Here is a 20,333-nt window from a genome sequence, read left to right as displayed (position 1 = left end):
TCCCTGCCCTTAACACTGTCTATTCGAAATGTGAATCCAGTGTTTTACAGCTTCCTCTCCCCTCAATATGTATGTATGTACCACCAGGGTTACTCTTTGTGCTTGCAGTTGCAAAAAGCTTTGTTAGGAAGAGGCTTAAAGAAAACTAAAGGGTCTTGATGAGACCCTGCTGGTATTTTTAACTTCAGACTAGGAACCAGAACTGAAGTGCCTGATATGTTCTTGTCAGGCTGTGCCTTTTAAATTGTTTTCCTTCTCCACACTCTTCTGGAAAGGAGGGAGAGCTGAGGCACAGAGGAAATGGGAATGGCTCCCATGGCTGAGGAGGTGAGCTATCTGCAGGTGAAACAGGAGTCACGTTAATGCAGCTTTGGCACCAGGGCTGTGATTCTGGTTAATGTGTGGGGGTTTGTCTTGAAGTGTGACTTCGCAGCAGTTGCACCTCGGCAGAGGGTGAAATCACAATGAGTTATGATTTCCTGGGCTGGTGAGCAGGACAGGAAGGAGGTGATTGAGCAAGATTGTGGCTTGTCTTTTTTCCTTGATGCTCTTTCTCCAGGAAGCCGTCTTGCACAATGTAAACATCTTATTGCTGTGCCTACGTAAGACAGCGTAGCAGAGGGTTTAAAAACTGCACCAAACTATCTAGCAACTGTTCCCTTGAAGTGACACCCAAAACAGATTGGAAGAAAACTGTGTATTCAGCCTTTTGTTCCTGAATGGATTGCCTTGTTGTTTCCAGGGTGCTGTTCAGCCATCTGCTAACAGTTAAAGTGAAGGTTTCAAATTGAAATATGATAATAAATATGATAATATGATAATAAAATAAGTAAAAAGAGGGAGGGGGGGAGGAAAGAAAACCAATCCCCAACTTCTGTGTTTTAAAAATTGCCTACTAACACACTTTGCTCCTTTTGCAGACCATTTTAGTGATCAAATAGATTGGTTCATCCACATTGGTGATGCTGGAGCAGTGCACAGTTGCCCATGCTAGGCCATGCATTATCCCCTCCTGCTGCAAAATGGACCTTGCAGTGATCCCAATGTGTTGTTTTCCTCTGCTGCAGTTCTCCCTGCCCACCTCATTCAGGATTCCTGTCGTCAAGAGATAGCAGAGTGTTGTTTGTATCTTGTGCTTGTATTCCCAAGCTGAACTTCTTGAAGCTGAACTTCTTGTTCTGTCGTGGGTTTGGATGCACTGGCAGGGTTAATAGAGTGTGTTGACAATGAACAGTCCACTGTGGAGTTTCTCAGTGTTGGTTAGCAAAGTAAACAGAGTTGTCTGATTTGTCAGGTATTTAGGGCTAGATGATGTGAAACGTTGTCCTGATCAAATATGGCTGTCCTGAAAGGAGAGGGACATGTTAATTTCCTTCCCCGTGCTTGGTTCCCTTCAGCTGTTTTGTCATCTGTCTGTTAGCTGCAGACAAATGGGGTTTGCTGAGTTAAGGCTTCACCGGGAAGTTGTAGTAAGTGTCCTAAGCCTTTTCAGATGCTGTTTGTCTTCGATTGCATATTTGTCAAGGTTGATGTGCTTTGTTTGTGGCCTCCATGATAAGCCTGCCTATTCATGTCGTGCAGAAGCGAGAGCAGAAGAAAGAGCTGGGGCAGGTAAATGGATTGGTGGACAAATCTGGGAAAAGGACCACCTCCCCCACCAGTGACGCAGACCTGTTGGACAGGTCTAGCAGCAGCATCAGGGCTAATGCGCATGCCAGGATCTTGGAAAGGAGAGCAAGCCGGCCTGGCACTCCCACATCCAATGCCAGCACCGAGACCCCCAACTCAGAGCAGAATGATGTCGATGAGGACATAATTGACGTGGATGATGACTCTGCCATTGCAGAAATGGACTGTGGGCAGCCCCAGCTGAAGCGACCCTTTGAGCTTCTTATTGCTGCTGCCATGGAAAGGAACCCAACACAGTTCCAGTTGCCGAATGAACTGACCTGCACCACAGCACTTCCAGGTGAGCGATGGCTTGTCCAGTGGTGGGGAAGATGTCTGCAGTTGCATCCTGCTGCCATCTTGCCTCTTTCTACTCCTTACTCCTTATTAGTTGTGGCTCCCGTGGTACTCGCTGTTACAGAAGTACCCTTGGTCCTCCTCTAGCTCTCCAACAGTAGGTGGCCTTTCAGGTGTGAGTTATGGGAACACTTCTGCTGCATGCTACACTCCATCAGTGCTTGTGATAGATGCTTGCTGTTGTCACCTTGGTCTAGATCATCAGTCTGAAGAAATAAATCCCAGCTGTTGAAATACTCAAATTTGATTTATGATATAATAATCTAGTAACAAAGTAATGACTTGATGTATGGGATGTCACTGAAATGATTAAGTATAAAATCCACCTGCCTTTAAAGACAGTCTCTGTCACTTAAGGCTAGATTTAGTGGTTGATAAGGGTTCCTTAAGAAGCTCTCTTTGCCTTTTCTGTTTGTCTCTGCCCGAGATGATTATGTGCATCTATCAGAAAGCAAATCGCTATGTGGGTAACCCAAAACCTGTCAAATTTTACTTTCAGGTACTAGTAAGAGGAGGAGAAAGGAAGAAACCACAGGAAAGAATGTCAAGAAAGCACAACATGAGTTAGACCACAATGGTTTGGTTCCCTTGCCGGTGAAAGTCTGCTTCACATGCAACAGGTACTCAGCTCTTCCAGGGAGGCTGTTTGGTGTAGATACACCCTTCACAGGAGCAAAGTTCTTGATGGAAAAACACAGATGACCTGTTCCCTTTCCCATTCTCCTTCATTACTTGCTTACAATCCTCTAAACAAATGGAATAGTCATCTTTGCTAACTAACAGATGTTTAACCGTGGCAAGGGTAGGTGTGGCTCCTGCAGTCTTGTGCGGCTGTAAAAGGCTTTAAAACGTAGCCTGAAGAGTGTCAGTTTGTCTTGGGTATATTTCTACTTTCTGCAGTGATGATGGTGTAGAATACGGAGGAATTTGTTTATGGTTCGTATGTGAGGAGGTGACCTTTAGGAAATAGGAATCTGCTGAGGGAGACATAAGCCCAAGGCAAATAGGAATATTGTTCTGAAATAGTAAATCTGAAACCCAGTACAAAACACTGCAGAACTGTTTATAACTGCAGAAAAAAAAGCACCCAATTGTCTCCCAGTGCAAAATGTGAGTGAAACCAAAAACCTTTATTTCAGGACCCCAGTCAGTGAGTTTCTGGAAGTGGGCTGGAGACTCAGGTGGGCTTTTGTGGGGGACAGCTGGTGACTTCGTCATAGCGTGAAGACTTTAAAGCCTGGGGAATCAGATGTAGCTTTCTGGAGTTTGAGGCCTGTTCTGAGAACATCTTGTTGAAGTAAATGTCCCAGCTTCACACATAGAATCATAGAATAGTTAGGGTTGGAAAGGACCTTAAGATCATCCAGTTCCAACCCCCCTGCCCCCTGCCATGGGCAGGGACACCCCACACTAAACCATACCACCCAAGGCCTCATCTGAGGAAAAAAATGCAATGACCTAAACCTGAGATTTCCTTTTGATCTCTGAATTTTGCTCTAAATGAAGCTACTCAGAACTAACAGACAAGGTCAACTTGAAAAGTTGCTGATGCGAACCTGAGAGGTACTTGCAGCTTTCCAGCACCAGCATCTCTTCCTGCCATGGGACCTGTTCTGCAATGAGAAACCCTCATGTGTGTGGGCAAGTCCTTTTGCCTTCAGTGGGTCTTGCAGAAGGTCCACAATGATCAAGTTACAAATCAGAAGCCTAATTTTAGTTGCAAGTAACATAGTGTAGGGGAATTGGTGGGGAAAGATAAGCTGAAGTGATTAGCCAAGCTTGCCTGTGTGTTCAGTTTATATTCTGTATGGGAAATAAGATATGGTTTTGCCTTTGCAGGAGTTGCAGAGTGGCACCTCTCATTCAGTGTGATTATTGCCCACTCCTGTTCCACATGGATTGTCTGGAGCCACCGCTTACTGCCATGCCTCTGGGTAGATGGATGTGCCCAAATCACATAGAACATGTGGTGGTAAGCAAGGACTATGATTGCAGTATGGTAACCGGATGCTGGAGTGGAACCTGGCAGGTCCATTTAAAGGACAAAGTACAACAAATGTAAACCAGCTTCTGAGCTCTTAGTGCTCCCTGTAACGCTTGTAAAGCTCCTGCTGCAAGCAACACGCTCTCCAAAGGAATATGATGCTGCTATCTGCGATAAAATATAAAGATGAGGAAACTCCTTCCTGTAACTGATGCTGACAGCTCAGACTGCGGCTCACTGACAGCTTGTCTAGTTTTCAGACTGGACTCCTTAAGATCTAGATGAGCTTTCCAGAACTGTGACACAAGGCAGCACAGTGCTACAAATAGGGGAAGTAATTCTTTGCATGCTTAACCCAAAAAGCTTTCATTCCAAATGGGAGTTTTCATTTGTGGAAAAGCAGTGTGCTTGAGACTTAAATACTCAGGAAACAGGGGGCTGAAACAAAGGGCTTGTACCCAGACTGCTTCTGAGAGCATTGATGCTGCTTAGTAGGCCTCTAAATGCTTTTGTATTCATCTCCAGCAATGTGCCCTTTAACAGAAATGGTTAGTGCTGCAGGAAACAAATAGTCTAAAGCTCAGCTGATGCCAGTGCTACGAGGCGTTATGAAAGTCTTAGGGTACAGTAGAGTGACCTGCAGATCCCTAACTCCTGTGGCATTATCTGATCACCCAGCTGAACCAGAAGAACTTGACCCTGAGTAATCGGTGCCGAGTATTTGACCGGTTCCAGGACACCATATCTCAGCACGTTGTCAAAGTGGATTTCTTAAACCGAATCCATAAGAAACATCCTCCGAATCGCAGAGTTCTGCAGTCGGGAAAGAGGAAAGGTTTGAAGGTACGTGTAAACAACTAGGTGTTGGTGAAAATCCCTGTGTGTGTATTCCAGTTTGGAAGGGAAGCCGGGCACACCCTGCAGGGATAGCCTTCAGGGCAGGAGGAAGAGGGTGGGGTGTGAATGGAGGCGTTGGTGAGAGGTCTGGGAGTCAGCAGTTACTTTTCACTATGTGTGGAATTGAAGAACCTCGTTTTGCTGCCAGCCATAAGGCTCAGCTATTACAACTAAGCCCTTAAATCTAGCACAAGCATAAAAAGTGCAACACACGACCTCCTGAAGGTAACCCTACAGTCAGAATTGGGGCTGCTGTGTTAAACCTCAAAGAGTATTTGTTGCCAGAACACCTGAAAAATGCCATCCAGGTTTCCCTTCTTCTGTGGCCTTTTTTTTTTGCATGACTTCTCTTCTGCTGTAGCCACCATGGTGTGCTGAAGTCATGCCTGACCTAAGGGAACAAAAGCTATTAATTTCAGCATGGCTGCATCAATTTCAAGTACTCAGTCCTTGAAACAGCTCATGTATTGTCTGCAGGGTTCCTTTGGGTCAGGAAGCAGTGAAGACGAAGCAGAGTGGTGGTTAGGCACTTTGTTTAACTAGTCATTCTTGAGTAATTGTTCTCATGTGTGATCTTCTTTCTCCACAATGTAGGTTCCTGATGCTATAAAGTCCCAATACCGGCTTCCACCCCCGTTACTTGCGCCTGCAGCAATTAGAGACGGCGAGCTGATCTGTAACGGGATCCCTGAGGAACCCTTGCAGAAGCACCTTTTGAACACTGAGCACTTAGCCAGCCAGACAGAACAACAGGAGGTAAATGAAGTCAAATGTTTGGGCTCTGTGTCTGTAGTTTCTTTGGTACAATGATCCTCTTCCATTTCAGTCATGATCAGAGCAGTTGTCTAGGAAACCAGACTCAAAATCATGTCTGAAGGTGATAGTTTGTCTTGTCTCTGACACCCTTGCCCATTAAAACCTCATTTTGGCTTTCCAGGTGAAATGTAAAACTCCTCACTTGACACTTCAGGGAAGTGGTGAAATAGTCTTCTGGCTTTAAGAGTGGAGTCGAGGGCTTTCTGTCTAGATGTCATCTTTATTTCCTAGCAGAGGGAGAAACACTTTCCACTTTGATTATGTTAGGTTGCTCTCTGACACATTTATTTGTATGTTAACGTCACATTTCTGGCCTGCTCTTTACTGCTGAGAGAACTGGACTTTTAAACCAAGGTCAAGTGAGTGTTTAAACCTTGTATGAAACTTCTTGCCAGATTCTGCAGCACAAAGGCATGTTGCTTTGCAGTCACTGGTGTCGTCATGTCCTTCTGTTAGCTCAGGAAGGATGCTTCTATGTGGCAGGTGTATATGCACCATGCAGCTTAAAACTAGGAATAAATCTTTTGGTCTTCCTCTACCTTGTGAAAAGGAAAGGTGTTCTCCACCCCAGCTTTGGTGGGTGACTCCCTGTAACATGAAGTAGATAAGTTCATCTTTCCAGCATGCTACAGACAAAGCTGGAGGATTGTGTTTGGATAGAAGCCTGGATCATTAAAAGATGTGTTTGTAGCTAGCTGAAGAGTTGCAACACAAGTGAAGAGGGGAAGGAGGAGTTTGGGGGTGAGGAAGTGCGTCTGCTGCCTTCTCCCTCCTTTCATCTCAGCTCCTCTCTGTACTGGCCCTGGCCTGGAGACACACACTGCGTAACTTTGATTGTGCTTTTGTACCTCTGGACAAAACTTCCTCCCGATTCTAGATGAGCATCAAAGCAGATGCTGTAGTTCCAGGCTGCATCTGAGCACTCAGCAGCACAGTGAAGCAGCTGAATCTCTTTGAGCTGGGTGAACCATGGAGTAGCTGTTGAGGTTTGGAGCACCGTCTGCCTGTGGAGCTAACCTGTGCTTTTTTCCTTCCTCCCAGTGGCTCTGTAGTGTTGTTGCGCTCCAGTGCAGCATATTGAAACATTTATCTGCTAAGCAGATGACTTCTCTTTGGGACTCTGAGCAAACAGAGAAGGCTGATATTAAGCCTGTTATTGTGGCAGATGGCTCACTCGCCAACCCTTACCAGGCAGCTGACAAGGCACCCACACCTTCCCTCTATTCCATGTCATCCTGCACCTCAGGGATTACCACCCAGAATTCCTTGAGCTCCTCGCAATCCCAGCAGACTTTGTCACAGGAAGATGTCAACTGCAGCTCTTGTATAGATAAATCCAAGAAGGTGTCTTCTTGTGGGACTTCCAACGGGCCGACAGCCTCTGACATTAAAGTCAATGGTCCTCATTTCTATGGCGTTGCGTCCGAATCTTCAGCACAGTTGACTGACTCCCAGAGGCTGGTCGGGTCTGGTAACACAGTCCCTGTTTTGTCCCATCGGCAAACGTGGCCTCGGCCCCTCACACCCCCAGCGAGTTGTGGACTTGTGAATCACACCATTGGAACCGTTGTCAAAACGGAGAACGTAGCAGGACCTGTTTCTTGTGCACAAAGGGGTTCTGTGCCGGTCACAAGTATGCCTACGTCCATATCAAGCTCCTGTGCCAGCCTGGAGACCACCAGCACTTTGCAAAGGAAGAATGTGCAGGCACAGACAGGACCGCCGCTGACGGCAGACCTGCGATCCATGGGCTCCCCTCTGACTGCCACGAGGGCTCTCACCCCGCCGCAGGCTGCAGGAGATGGGATCTCTGCTGTTGGGGCCACAAACAGATTCTGTTCACCAGCACCACCTTCAGGTACGTGCTAAAGAGCTGATCTTGGCCCCCCCGAGGCTGAGAAAGTGTTCAGGCTCAATGTTACTCTGAGCCTCAAGGCTGTAGCAGGTATGCCCGTGTTTAACTGGGAATTGTGCTTTCTGTGGAGAGCTGGAAGAAGTTTGCCCCCTCTGTCTTGGCTCCCTTCATGGAAGCCACAAGATGTGAATTTGCTGCCTGCATATACCTGAGAAGCAGGATAGTAGGTCAGTTTAATTCTGGAAAGCAATAGTTTTAGATCAGTTGGCTGCTGTGTCTAATGCTGCTTTAAAGCAGTAGCTGCAAGGCAGTTCTCGCAGGATAAGTCTGATCCTGGGATTTGTGTACACAGTAAATGCTCTGGCAATGGTTCTGTCCCCTAGCACGGATGTGTTTGAAGTCTTTAGCTGCACAGCCTCAGTGTTAGAGAAAGATGGGCTTCAGAAGCTGTAGTCTGTTTAGTATCTGCTAGTCTGTTAATACAGGGAATTTACGGACTTGGATATACCACCTCTGTCCCAGGTTGTACCCCAAAACCGTGCTGTTAAAGTGTATATACCCATTCTTCAGTATAAAAACATCAAGTTCGAGATGCTGATAGCTGTTGAAGTCAGAATAACTGCCCATGGCTCAAATTTGGCTTTGACAGAGCTCTGTTATGTCTCTTGCAGTTTCCAGCTGCTCAGTGGCAGGCCTGCATGTGATGCTTAGATCTGAATGAGCAACAGAGGCAACAGCTTTTTATCCTTAAAATTCCTTAATGAGTAACTTCGGAGCTTGACCTCGTGTTTGGAGGCAGTTCCCAGAGTACTTGGCCTCCTTGCATACTGCTGAACAAACTTGGTTACTCTGAGGCTGCTAATTTGACCATGCCCTGCTTAGAAAGGCAAGACTGAGAGAAGCTTTGGTGGTGGAAATGAGCCCACACTATAGGAAACTTCTTGCTTTGTGGTTTGAAGAGCGCTGCAAACCCTACATAATTTTGCAGTTAGTTAAGATGTTAATTAATTGCCTTTGCTGCAGTCTACAAAATGCAGATGAAACCATTCTTTTGGTGCAGTGTCTCTCGGGAGAGGTGTAAATATTTAATTTCCCCATTTAACATGATGTACATATATAGATTTACAACAAATCTTAAATGAGACTGTGCACGTTTTGTTGCTGAGTACAAAAATACGAATCATTCATGACCTTTTTTTGTTGTTGTTGCCATAAATTTCAGGCTTATAGTAGCTCTGAGCAAACCAATTCAAGATGACCTGGTATCAACAACGCATTAAAGGGATTTTGTTTCCTGGCACTTGCCGTTGTCTCTTTCAGCTGCGTGGTCAGTGCCAAAGCAGGAGGGGTTTATTTTGCATATAATAAAATCAGCTTTTAACTGTCACCTTGTTACTGGACAGTGAAGTACAGCCCTTGATAAAAATGGAGCTGTTTGTACTTTTTAGGCATGTTCAGACCTAGACAAGCTCCTTAGCAAATGTCCCTGGGTTTAGTTAGCTTTTCCAGCTCCTGGGGGTTTGGTGCTCATCTTCCCAGTCTCTGCAGGACATCATTTACAGTCTGTCATTGCTGTTGCTTCTAACAGGGGGTAGGAGCTTAAAGATATAGGTCCAGAATTCCTCTGACAGCAGGATGCGAAAGGCAGGAGCTGGCAGTTGGCTCTATGCTGGAGGCACACACGAGTCCTGTGAGCAGAGCAAAGCTAATGGCCTCTAATTCAGGCCATTTTCAGAGCATGACTATGAGCAAAATTAGTCATTCTGAGCAGCTTGGAAGGGAAGTGCAGCCTGAGGGCTGGGTGCATGTCTCACGAACGTCACAGTGACATATCTTCTCTACACCATCTTTCTCTGTAGATGGTAAGGTCAGTCCCAGCACCTTATCCATAGGAAGCGCTTTAACTCTACCCTCATCACTCACTTCAAACTCTGCAGCTATGTTGGACCTCACCAGTTCCCTGAAAGCATTTATGGACGGCGGTGAGTATTCAGTTTGTTATCAGTACGTGTACGTTTGCTTCCCTACAGCATTCTGACTCCTTAAGGAAAAGGATCCAGAGATAAAGAAGGGTTGCAGTCAGGTGAGGGTGGAGCTGGGTATACATTACCTTAAATATGTCACATGCTTCCCTACTGTAGTGTTGCCAAGGCAGCGAGGCCAATGAAGTGTTTCTGCCTGAGCTTTTCTGGGGAATGATCACAAAGCTATTGCACGGGCAGCTTTCCAGGTGGAATTCACATGCACAGACCTGCAGCCCTGCCATGTTGTGGTGCTCTCTGCAATCCAGAGCTGCTCCTGGCGGGTGTAAAGTCCAGTAACAATAGGTCTTATAGTTGAGCGCTCACCTGAGTGGTGATGCTCTAATGGGACAGTTAATGTTCTGATTTATTTCTGCTTCTGTCAGTCTTCCAGACTGGCCTGTTTTGTATTTTCCTTTTGTTGCACTTGGCAAGAAATGCTAAACCTTAGTGGAGTGACTCCGGGAGGAGGAGACTGATGAACAGCAATCGTCAAGTAGCATAGGGAGGCTGCTGCCAGAGACAACTTCTTCGTCTGAAGAACAGCCTTTCTGGCATTGCCAGTGTTGACCCTCTTTTCTTGGGTGAACCCCATCTACTCATCCTGCCCCAACTACCTCTCTGCCACCAAGGAAGGCTGTTAAAGCTCTGCTTCTTCTGCTTGCGATTTTACCCGTTGTTGGTGTGGAGAAAGCTCTTGGAAAGAAGAGGTTAGCCAGCCTGCTTGCTGCTAGAAAGCAGACCTCTGTAGGGCTTTACAAATATCAATACTTCAAAGCTGTCAGCCACAGATCTGTTTTAAAGCTCAATAATATTGTCTGAATTGCCCTGTTTGGTTTAACTGACCCTGCTATGAAAGCCCGTGGCTCAAGAATGAGCCTGTAGCAGCTTCAAAGGTGTCTACACCTTTCCTCTGTAACATAGGGTTGCACTTTCTAACTAGATAATGGAGCTTCACAAGAAGGACCCAACCTGCTGCCTGAAGGGGCACGATGCCCACCTCTGCAGATCTGTTGGTTCTGAGCCAGGCCAGCAGGTTTTCAACTTTGTCAGCCCTTGTTCCCCTAAACTTCTGCTTGCAGCCTCAGTTGTAGCTCTCTTGCCATGGTTAGTGCTTTCCTTGCGCACTGCTCACAGGAGACAATATGAAGTAATAGATCAGCTCTGTGTAAGACTCTTGGTACTGCAGAATTTGTCAAGTCTTTGCTGTTGAAGCAAATGGCACGTTTGAAAGTGGGACAGTTAAATCCGCTGCAGCTCAGATTGCATCCTTTCCATGAATAACTTACTAATTGCTTTTTGTTTATTAACAGAGATTGAGATAAATATGCTGGATGAGCAGCTGATCAAGTTTCTGGCCTTGCAGAGAATACATCAGCTTTTTCCTTCCAAAGCTCAGTCTCTAGCGAGCAGTGTCAGTTCCCATCAGCAATCTCCTGTAGGAAACCACATTGAAGGTAAGAGCAGCCCTAGAATAGTTGGTTGATGTTGGGCCATAGCTTTTTGGCACTCCCTTGCTTATCCATTGAAGGAGATCTTCTCTCATCTTCTGGTATCTGTCTGATGCTGCCTTTCATGTTTCTTTCCTCTCATCCCCCCATTCTGGATACCCACTGGCCAGAAACTCCTTCAGGTCCTCTGTTTAATTATTTACAGACTATGGCAATGGAAATACCTTCAGTAACTCCTGATTTTCTGCTGGAAATCTTTACTGAAGTTGTGTTTTCTTCATCTTACAATTAGCAATGGGAAGGATCAGCTGCTTGGTTTTTTGTCCTCACCTTTGATATGGGCAAGAGAAATACGTGAATTCCTGCTCCCTCTTTCTGGAGAAGTTGCTTGTGAGACAAACACAAACAGGAGGATCTGAGGCACAGAATATATGTGTTGTCATTGCTGTGCAGGATAATATTGCTGTCAAGCTTGAAACACTAAATGCATCTAATGCAAATAGTGGAAAACAACTTGCTCCTCTGTTGGAAATCTCCAGATTCTCGAGTTCAGCAGTGGCTTTGTTTATAGGCACTGGTATCAGCATGCTAACACCTAAAGCTGCAGGGTGAACTGGCTTCTGTTCCCAGTCAATTTAATCTGTTTCCAAGCACTAACTGGACAGCCTTGTTGTGGAGGCTTTTGCCTGCTCCCTCTCTGCTAGGCCTGGGGGTAAATATCCAAGATAAGATCTTTGGAAGTCTGCTACCAGTCAGTAACCTCTGAAGCTCTGTGCTTGCCTGCTCTGCTGCTGTAGCATCACAGCATTCTCTAAATGCTTTGTCACTCTGATTTTGAACACTGTTGTAGGACAGCAGCTGTGCTATGAGCTGTGTTCCTGTGCTGCTCCTGACAGAGGAGGTCTGGAAATTCTTCAGCAGTCTTAACCCATCACCCTTTTGGGGCAGGAATGCTTAGAATTGCTGATGAAATATTTGATACAAGGCCTTTAGTGAGCCCTGTTGAGCCAGCAGAGCCAAACACCTCAAAGGACTTGTGCAGGGCAGAGGTGGGGATCTGCACACTGCAGCTTCATTGAGTGCTGCATGTCCAGTGATGCCACTCAATGTGGCCAGTGTCCTTGATGTAGGTGGCTCTGGAAACAATCTCTCATAACCCTCGTGTTCTGTTCTTTGATTTCACACTCTTTGTGTAAAACCGCCATGCAGATGTGGTGTCAGGAGAGGCCTAAACTCTGGGGGGGGTTTTTGGTGTCAAAGTGACACTTAACGCTCAGCTCTTTGATTATCCAAAGTGGAAGAGATTGAGAAAGAAACTAGTGGTAGGAAGCTGGTGTTTTCCTCACTGTGGTTCCATTGTGCACACTCGGTATTAACATTCCCCTGTTGCATGGCTTGTGTGGGTGATGGGAGAGAGCAATTTTCTCTGGTGACTGGCAAAGAGATGTTTAATGCACAAACATTCCTAGAAGGTTGGGAACGGGAGTTCAGGACAAAGCTGACTGCATTCTCTTTAGGATCTGTGCTTTTTGGAGAGTCTAGCACAGGGGACTGGGGTCAAGCAGCCTTTGTGGCTGATAACATTGTTCAAGTGATTTCTTCTTATCTTGCAGCGCAAAGAAAGGAAGTGCAAGCCCGGGCAGTGTTCTATCCCCTCATGGGCTTGGGGGGTGCAGTCAACATGTGCTATCGAACCCTCTACATTGGGACAGGTGAGTAGCTTTTCCCTGGCCTGACCTTGCAGAATCAGGGTGGTTCTCCCTGACCTCTCCCTAAGTGTTTGCCAAATGGGTGTGGAAGGAAACAGACCCATTCTGGACACTGGTGTGCTGGTGCTGGGATTCTTCGTCACCAGGAAACATGGAAATATTCCCCATCCACTTGAATGTTTGTGGGGTTGCACCTTTGTAACCTGGCTGGTATCAGAGGGTGGCTCTCCTGGAGATGTAATGCCTGACTGATGGAGAGAAGAGCTTATGGTTTGCTTGCAGGTTTCATATGTTTGCTTAGATTCTTGTCATGCTCTGGATAGACCCAAGAGCTGAAATGCTCTTCAGCCTCCCTGGAGCTGCTAGCCTTCCCTTCCCCCACTGAAACTTTGTTCTGTGGCTTATCACAGCATTATTCATGCAGTCCTGGGAGCTCAGACAAAGGCAGTTGCTCCCCTGTTGTTTTGCTAATTGAAGTTTAATTCTATCTGTTGTTCTGTGCTGCCTGACAGTTTTTTCTGCCTATGGAATGAACTGAGCCTGTTTTGTCCTTCCCATTGACAGGAGCTGATATGGATGTGTGCCTTACAAGCTATGGTCACTGTAACTATGTGTCTGGCAAACATGCCTGCATATTCTACGATGAGGTGAGTGCTTGAGTGTTGGTTGGTTTGGGGGTTTATTATTTGGCATGCACAGCAGTGGGAGAGCTGGAGATGCAGGCAGCAGGTTGCCTTTGTGTGGGGCTCCTTTGTGGACTACAAAGTAAGGAGCCAGGGCTGTGAATGGTTTCACTCCAGCGAAGGCTGCGTCAGCGTTTTCTGTCAAACCCTTTTCTGAAGCCCAGAGCTCTGCCAGCGTGATTCTTCTGAGCTAACTGCTTGTGGACAAAGCCTGACCACAAGTAAGCACTGTCACTGCTTGGTGTCCAGGGAAAGAAAAAGTCATGGAAATGGTTTGATGTTTTTTGATCCAGCTGCGTGTCGACATCAAACCTCAGCTGGAACAAGGCAGGGAACTGCTCCCAGCCTCTTGCTTTCAGGTGTGGCAGTGCTGCTGAGCGATCATGCCATCTGCAGTGCTCCGTAAATTACTTATTTAACTGGATTTCAGTTAAGCTCTCAGCATAAACAGAGGTCTACAGTTGCTCCTTAACTACAGGCCTGAGATTAGTTTGTTCTTGAAGTAAACAGGCTGGTGGGGCTGCCAATAAAAGCGCTGCTGGAGATGTCTCTTAGCATGGAAACAGTCTTTGAAGCAAGATAGAGTCTTTTATATCACCATTAGTCAAACAGTTACTGAGCAGCATCCAGGATTAACCCACAGCCAGCTTTAGCCATCCCTCCAGTGCACTACAAGTTACAGAACACACTCAGTAATGGGATCCAGACCTTAAATCTGTGTTGAAGCATCTCTTCACAGTGGTCAATCCTAAATCAGGCTCTAGGCACTGAACTTCTTCCATACTCCAGCAGGCCTCCTATGGCTGTGGTTGCTCTAGAAGGAGAATTTCCCCTTCCTTAGCTCTGTTTGCTGTTTCTGCTTCTGCCCATTGGCAGCTCATGCTTGCCCTTGGTCTCTGCAGCTCAACAGGTTACTTGAAAACTTACCCCCCTGTGCATGGGGAGCTTTTGTAACTTACTCAAGCTCTGTAGCCCCTGGGGGACAAGGTCTTCAGCCCTCATACGATTCCTGTGAGCTAACCTGAAACCTCCTCCGCTCTGTCAACATCCTCTGCAAAGCTCAGTTGAGCATGACGCTGCTGGTGTAATGCTGCGTGTCAGGGTAATGTCTCCTGGCATTTCAGACTGCCTCTGTCTTGCAGCTGCTGCAGCACGCTGCCATCCCTCTTGCCATCTTGTGTCTGCTTTCCAAAGTGCATCTCCTCCCTGTTTAGGCACAGGTCTCAAGCCAAGCTTGCATCTAGTGTGCCTGTTAAAATGGTGCGCTGGCTTTGGGAGTGTTGTTTGTTGGTCCAAGTGCAGTAGGAAAACTCACTTCTCTTCAAAGCTGCTCTGGCTTTGCATCTCTACGGAGAACCAGCTCTTGCTGGAAAGCTGTTCTGCCTGCATGAGCCGTTCACGAGGGTCGGGTTGGTGGTCCCTGAAGCTGGAGGATATTTTAACTGCTCTTATTTAACCACCACCAGCAGGAGGGAGAAGAGGGGTTGTGTTTCAGTGCTCCAAAAGGGTAGGTGGGCGGAAGCCTTTCTGACTCGATGTCTCGATTCCCACTTCCTCCCTTTTTCTTCTTTTCAGAATACGAAGCATTACGAGCTGTTGAACTACAGTGAGCATGGGACGACTGTGGACAACGTTCTGTATTCGTGTGACTTCTCGGAGAAGATGACTCCCACTCCTCCCAGCAGTATTGTTGCCAAAGTGCAGAGTGTGATAAGTGAGTGCTGAGACAGCACCAGCCCCATATACCATCACAGGGAGCTGTTAGAAGGGGATGGGAGCAGGTATAGATTGATCCCTTGTTGGTGGCCCTTGTTCTGCAGCAGCTGGTTCACCCCTTGGAAGAATCATGGAATGGATTGAGTTGGAAGGGACCTTAAAGCTCATCCAGTTCCAACCCCTGCCATGGGCAGGGACACCTTTCCCTAGAGCAGGTTGCTCCAGCCCCTGTGTCCAACCTGGCCTTGAACACTGCCAGGGATGGGGCAGCCACAGCTTCTCCGGGAAGGGGAAGCCTCTCCATTGGCTTTCAGCCTGGGTTGCACAAGACCTTCTCCTGCAGCCTGGGCAGTGCCCAGTGCTCTGCTCTAAACCCTGCTCCTGCCTCCAGTGACACAGTTAAACCACGCTGGGATCCCTGCTTGACATCAGCTCTGGTTCAGAGCTGGCCCAGCGGCTTTCCCCACATGCCCTCCCGTTCCAGGCTGTGAGTAAGCGATCTGGGCTGTGCTATGGGCATCCCATCCCCACATGGCCTACTTCTGCTCTCCAGTTTATCAGCACCCTCTTGTTTTGGCTGCTAGAATAGATGTGTAAAAGAGCCTTTACCTCTCTGGGCTGTGGGGAGATTCCCTTAATCAACCACTCCCTACAGAGAACTGAAACACCTCATTGCTGGAGGATCTTACCCAAGGCACCTCAGCAGGAGGCCTGTTGATGAAAACAGGCTGCCACAACCCACCCAAACTTCACACGTTATCACTTTCCTTTTCCAGAGCGACATAAAAGCAGAAAACAAGAAGAGGAGCCGCATGAAGAAGCCGCTGTGATGAGTTCCCAGGCACAAGGACAGCATAGGAAACCCTGTAACTGCAAAGCCAGCAGCTCCAGCTTAATAGGGGGCAGCGGGGCTGGCTGGGAGGGGACAGCACTGCTCCACCACGGCAGTTACATCAAGCTGGGCTGCCTGCAGTTTGTTTTCAGCATCACTGAATTTGCGACCAAACAGCCCAAGGGGGACACTGCCTTAGTACAAGACATGGACTTGGAGGAGAAGCTTTCTCTGAAACCCCACCAGGTGCCCGTGCTGCGGTCCAACTCCGTTCCCTAGGAATTTTTTTTTAGGAAGAGACCTTTTGGAGTCAAGGAAAATAAAACACCTTCAGACTGTTGCAATGCAAAACTGTACAAAAGCAAGGTGGGATTTTGTGTGTCGGCCCAGAGACTGTTCACACGCCGTTTGCATGAAATGAAGAACGTTTAACTTTTTTTAATTTTAATTTTTTTTTTTTTTTTTTTTTCATTTTTTGCTCAAGTTTTAGGGGCATTTGCACATATATTTGTACTATACATTTCATTTTAAAAAGGAAAACTGCAGCGAGAGCAGGACGTGTCAGAGCGAGGGGCGACCGCTGTCTGACTCGAGGACTCTCCCTGACAGATAGTTCCCGTGCAGTTGTAAAATAATCAGAAACTTGTTCTATTTTGTGCCAGTGACAATAGTTTTATATTAAAAAAAAAAAGAGAAATACAGTTTTCATACAGCAAATCTATACAATATCATTGTTTTATTTAATGTAAAGAAGCGCTCTTCTTCCCACAGTTATTTTCTTTCTCCCATCCCTCCCTGCTATGGTTGCACTACAAGTAGCTACTGTGTATTATGGGCAGTGAGAAATGAGTTCTTTTCCTGGTGTCCATCCTAATTTTTCTTTCAGACAAAGGAAAAGCGTTGGGATTCTGTGTAAATACATCAGTGATGGCATTTTTTTCAATGTTTTAAAGCTGTGTACAGTGCTACATGTGGTATGACGTTCCTCAAATTGTCTATTGTAGCAGCTCGTTTGTCGTAACCTGTCTGTCTCCTTTTTTGTTTCTATGCCACCTCCCCGCAGAACAGCTTAGTTCCACTGTACATAGTAATTGTAACGTTTTAGACTTTACAGAAAACTTTCCTGTATTCTGTATATAAAAAAAAAATACTTCACATTCTGTTTTCTTGACTGTCTTGTCTTTAACTCTTGTCCCCACGACATGGAGCTTTCTGAGCACGGAAGAGCTGTGGGAAGGATGGAGGCATGGGAAAGTTGTGGTGGTCCAGGAGGGATGGAGGGTGAAAGGATGGTTTTGAAGGGCACCAGCTTGCTCCAGTCCAGCCTGCTATTCGATGTTTACAGGGATGGGGTGTAAGAGCAGGAGAATCATAGAATTCCAGACTGGTTTGGCTTGGAAAGGACTTTAAAGCTCATCCAGTTCTAACCCCCCTGCAATGGGTAGGGACATTCTCAACCAGATCAGGATTAAACCCCATCCAGCCTGGCCTTGCATGTTGCCAGGGATGGTGCATCCCCCACCTCTCTGGGCAACCTGTGCCAGTGTTTTGCCACCCTCATTGTAGAGAGTTTTTAACACGGGAGAGGGGGGACCTGACCGCGGGTATGTTGGAGCCCAGTGCCACGGTGACGGGCTGCATGCAGCCGGGACACTGCCTTGACCCCGGGCCCTGCTGCCGTCGGGGACAAAGGCCTCCGCGCTCCGGTTGCGAAAGGAGCAGGGCGGCCGCGGCCCTTTCCCCGCCCTTCCCTTCCTTGCCCTTCCTTGCCCTTCCCGCGGAGGCCAGACACGGCAGCAGCGGGATGTGGTGGTCGGCGCTGCGTGCCCTGCTCCGGTTCGCGCTGCGCCGAGCCCCGCCGCCGCCCCTCGCCCGGCCCTCGCTGCGTGGCCGCACCGCCATCGTCACCGGTGAGCGCCGGGCAGCGGCCGGCGCCGGGCAGCGCCCCGCACCCGGCCCCGCCGCTCACCGCTGTGCTCCGCAGGGGGAAGCGGCGGCATCGGCGAGGCCACGGCGCTGGAGCTGGCCCGCTGCGGGGCACGAGTGGTGCTGGCAACACGCAGCGCCCGGCGCGGGGAGGCCGCGGCACGCCGCATCCGCACGGTGAGAGCTGGGGCACCCCCTGTGATACCCCCGTGGGGCACCCCCAGAACATCCCTATGGGCACCCCAAGCGAAACCTTATAGCGCTCCCCTGGCACTCCTGAGACACCCTCCTTAGACATCCTGGGCATCACATGGGCACCCCTCAGAGACTCTTACAGCACATGGCACACCCCAGAGACAACCCCATAGGACATCTCCAAGCACCCCAGGGCACCCCCATCCCTGGCATGGGGCACCACTCACCACCCTGCAGCCCTCCTTAACCTGGGGGGGATCCATCCCCACCCCACGGTGCCCCAGCCCTGCCCCAGGCCACGCTGTGCCCACAGGAGACAGGGAATCCAGATGTGCGATTCATGCACCTGGACCTGGCCAGCCTGCGCTCAGTGCGCGCCTTCGCCAGCGCCTTCCTGCGTGAAGAACCCCACCTGCACCTCCTCATCAACAACGCCGGTGAGTTATAGACCCCCTTTCCCCCCACCAGCACCCCTGCAGCACCCACCATGTGCCACCATTGCCTCCTTGGCAGGGGTGAGCGCCGGGGGCACAACGGAGGACGGCTTCAGCCTGGCGTTCCAGGTGAACCACCTGGGGCACTTCCTGCTGACGGAGCTGCTGCTGGAGCGGCTGCGGCGCTGCGCACCCAGCCGCGTGGTCATCGTGGCCTCCAGCGCCCACCGCGCCGCCCGCCTGCGCCTCGACGCCCTGGGGAGCCCGGCCCCGGGGCCTCTGGGTCCCTTCCAGGACTACTGCGACAGCAAGCTGGCCAACGTGCTGCACGCCCGCGAGCTGGCCGCGCGCCTGCGGGGCACCGGCGTCACGTGCTACGCTGCGCACCCAGGTAGGGACATGGTGGGACGTTGCATGGGGTGGCCCCTCGTGCCGGGTGGCCTCGCGTGGAGCGTGGTTTGCACGGGGGCTTCTTGCACGGTGCGGCCTTTGCATGGAGGATGGCAGTGCATGGCGCATACCTTGCGTGGAGGGTGCTCTGCGTGGCGGCTCCCTTTGCACAATGCGTCCTTGGCGTGAAATATCCCTTGGCGCATTGTCCCCTCCTTTTGCACCATGCATCCTTGGCATGAAACGTGCCCTTGCGCAGCGTGTCCCTTTGCATGCCGTGTCCCATTGCATGGTGCATCCATTTGCGCAGTGCTTTCTTGTCATGAAACATGCCTTTGCACAGCGTGTCTCTACATGAAACACGCCTCTGCGTGGCCTGTGTCTTTGCATGGTGCGTCCCTTTGCATGACACACTCTTGGCATGAAACATCCCTTCGCATGGTGTGCCCTTGTCCATGGCCTGTTGCACAGCGTGTCCCTTTGCATGCCGTGTCCCATTGCATGGTGCATCCATTTGCACAGCACTTTCTTGTCCTGAAACATGCCTTTGCACAGCGTGTGCCTGTGCTTGCTGTGTCCCTGTACACAGTTGTCCCTTTCCCTTGTGTGTCCCTATGGCCGTCGCATGGTGTGCCCCTGCACAGGAGCATCCCTTTCCATGGTGTGTCCCTATGTCCATCCCTTTGCACAGCACATCCACGCACCCTTCTTGCACAAACCCTCGTGCCCCATTCCACCACGCACCAGCCTTGCGGTGCCAAGCCCAAGTGCCGGCAGCACCCAAGGGAACACCCCATCAGATCTGCCCATCCCAAGGGCCCGCGGCGCAGGGTGTAAGCGTCTGCTCCGTCCCTCGCAGGGCTCGTGGACACGGGGCTGTTCCGGCACGCTCCGTTGTGGCTGAAGCCGCTCCTGGTGCCGCTGGCCCGGCTCTTCTTCCGCGACGCGGCCGAAGGCGCGCGGACGCCGCTGCACTGCGCCCTGCAGCGCGGGCTCGAGCCCCTCAGCGGCCGCTACTTCAGCGACTGCGCCCCGCGGGACCCCTGCCCGCCCGGTGGGGACGAGCGCCTGGCGCGGGCGCTGCGGGAGGGCAGCCAGCGCCTGCTGGGGCTGTGCGGGGATGGCGATGGCGATGGGGACGGGGACAGACCCTCTCATGGCACTGCCACTGCTCAGCACTGAATGTGACCGTGGTGAATGGAGCTGCCTCTGGTAATGCCTTGCGATGGCGTGGTCATGCTGCGGGGCTCGTGCCATGCCTTGCACAGCCTGCGGTGCACACACCCTGCTGTACACACCTATGATCAGGATGTGGTGTGCACACCATAGTTTGCACACCTATGATCACACTGCAGTGCACACACCATGGCTTGCACACCCATAATCATGCTGTGGTGTG

The 20,333-nt window shown here is 49.4% G+C and overlaps 2 protein-coding genes across 4 annotated transcripts in view; both read left to right on the top strand.

The window, feature by feature from the left end:
• Positions 1–17,146, top strand: part of PHF12 (PHD finger protein 12) — a 33,631-nt gene extending 16,485 nt beyond the window's left edge. The window contains exons 4-15 of one of the 3 annotated variants that reach the window (XM_080630191.1): positions 1,582–1,969; positions 2,525–2,645; positions 3,865–3,997; positions 4,688–4,852; positions 5,501–5,662; positions 6,764–7,580; positions 9,437–9,559; positions 10,912–11,055; positions 12,663–12,761; positions 13,323–13,405; positions 15,017–15,155; positions 15,934–17,146. In XM_080630191.1, coding sequence (XP_080486317.1) covers positions 1,582–1,969; positions 2,525–2,645; positions 3,865–3,997; positions 4,688–4,852; positions 5,501–5,662; positions 6,764–7,580; positions 9,437–9,559; positions 10,912–11,055; positions 12,663–12,761; positions 13,323–13,405; positions 15,017–15,155; positions 15,934–16,268 — 2,709 coding nt within the window. In that variant the 3' untranslated portion in view covers positions 16,269–17,146. The remainder of the gene's footprint in view (positions 1–1,581; positions 1,970–2,524; positions 2,646–3,864; positions 3,998–4,687; positions 4,853–5,500; positions 5,663–6,763; positions 7,581–9,436; positions 9,560–10,911; positions 11,056–12,662; positions 12,762–13,322; positions 13,406–15,016; positions 15,156–15,933) is intronic. The other 2 variants (XM_080630193.1, XM_080630192.1) reach the window with 2 other exon arrangements.
• A 449-nt stretch (positions 17,147–17,595) lies between these two features.
• On the top strand, positions 17,596–20,116 carry DHRS13 (dehydrogenase/reductase 13; the record flags this gene model as incomplete). The annotated part of the gene is made up of 5 exons (XM_080630275.1): positions 17,596–17,899; positions 17,974–18,092; positions 18,424–18,547; positions 18,624–18,935; positions 19,794–20,116. 5 exons carry the CDS (start codon positions 17,596–17,598, stop codon positions 20,114–20,116), a joined length of 1,182 nt encoding a protein of 393 aa, XP_080486401.1.
• Positions 20,117–20,333: the final 217 nt, after the last annotated feature.

Source organism: Psittacula echo (genome assembly GCF_963264785.1).
Source record: "Psittacula echo genome assembly, chromosome: 15".
Classification (NCBI taxonomy): Eukaryota; Metazoa; Chordata; class Aves; order Psittaciformes; family Psittacidae; genus Psittacula; species Psittacula echo.
This window is presented reverse-complemented; position numbering and strand designations above follow the sequence as displayed.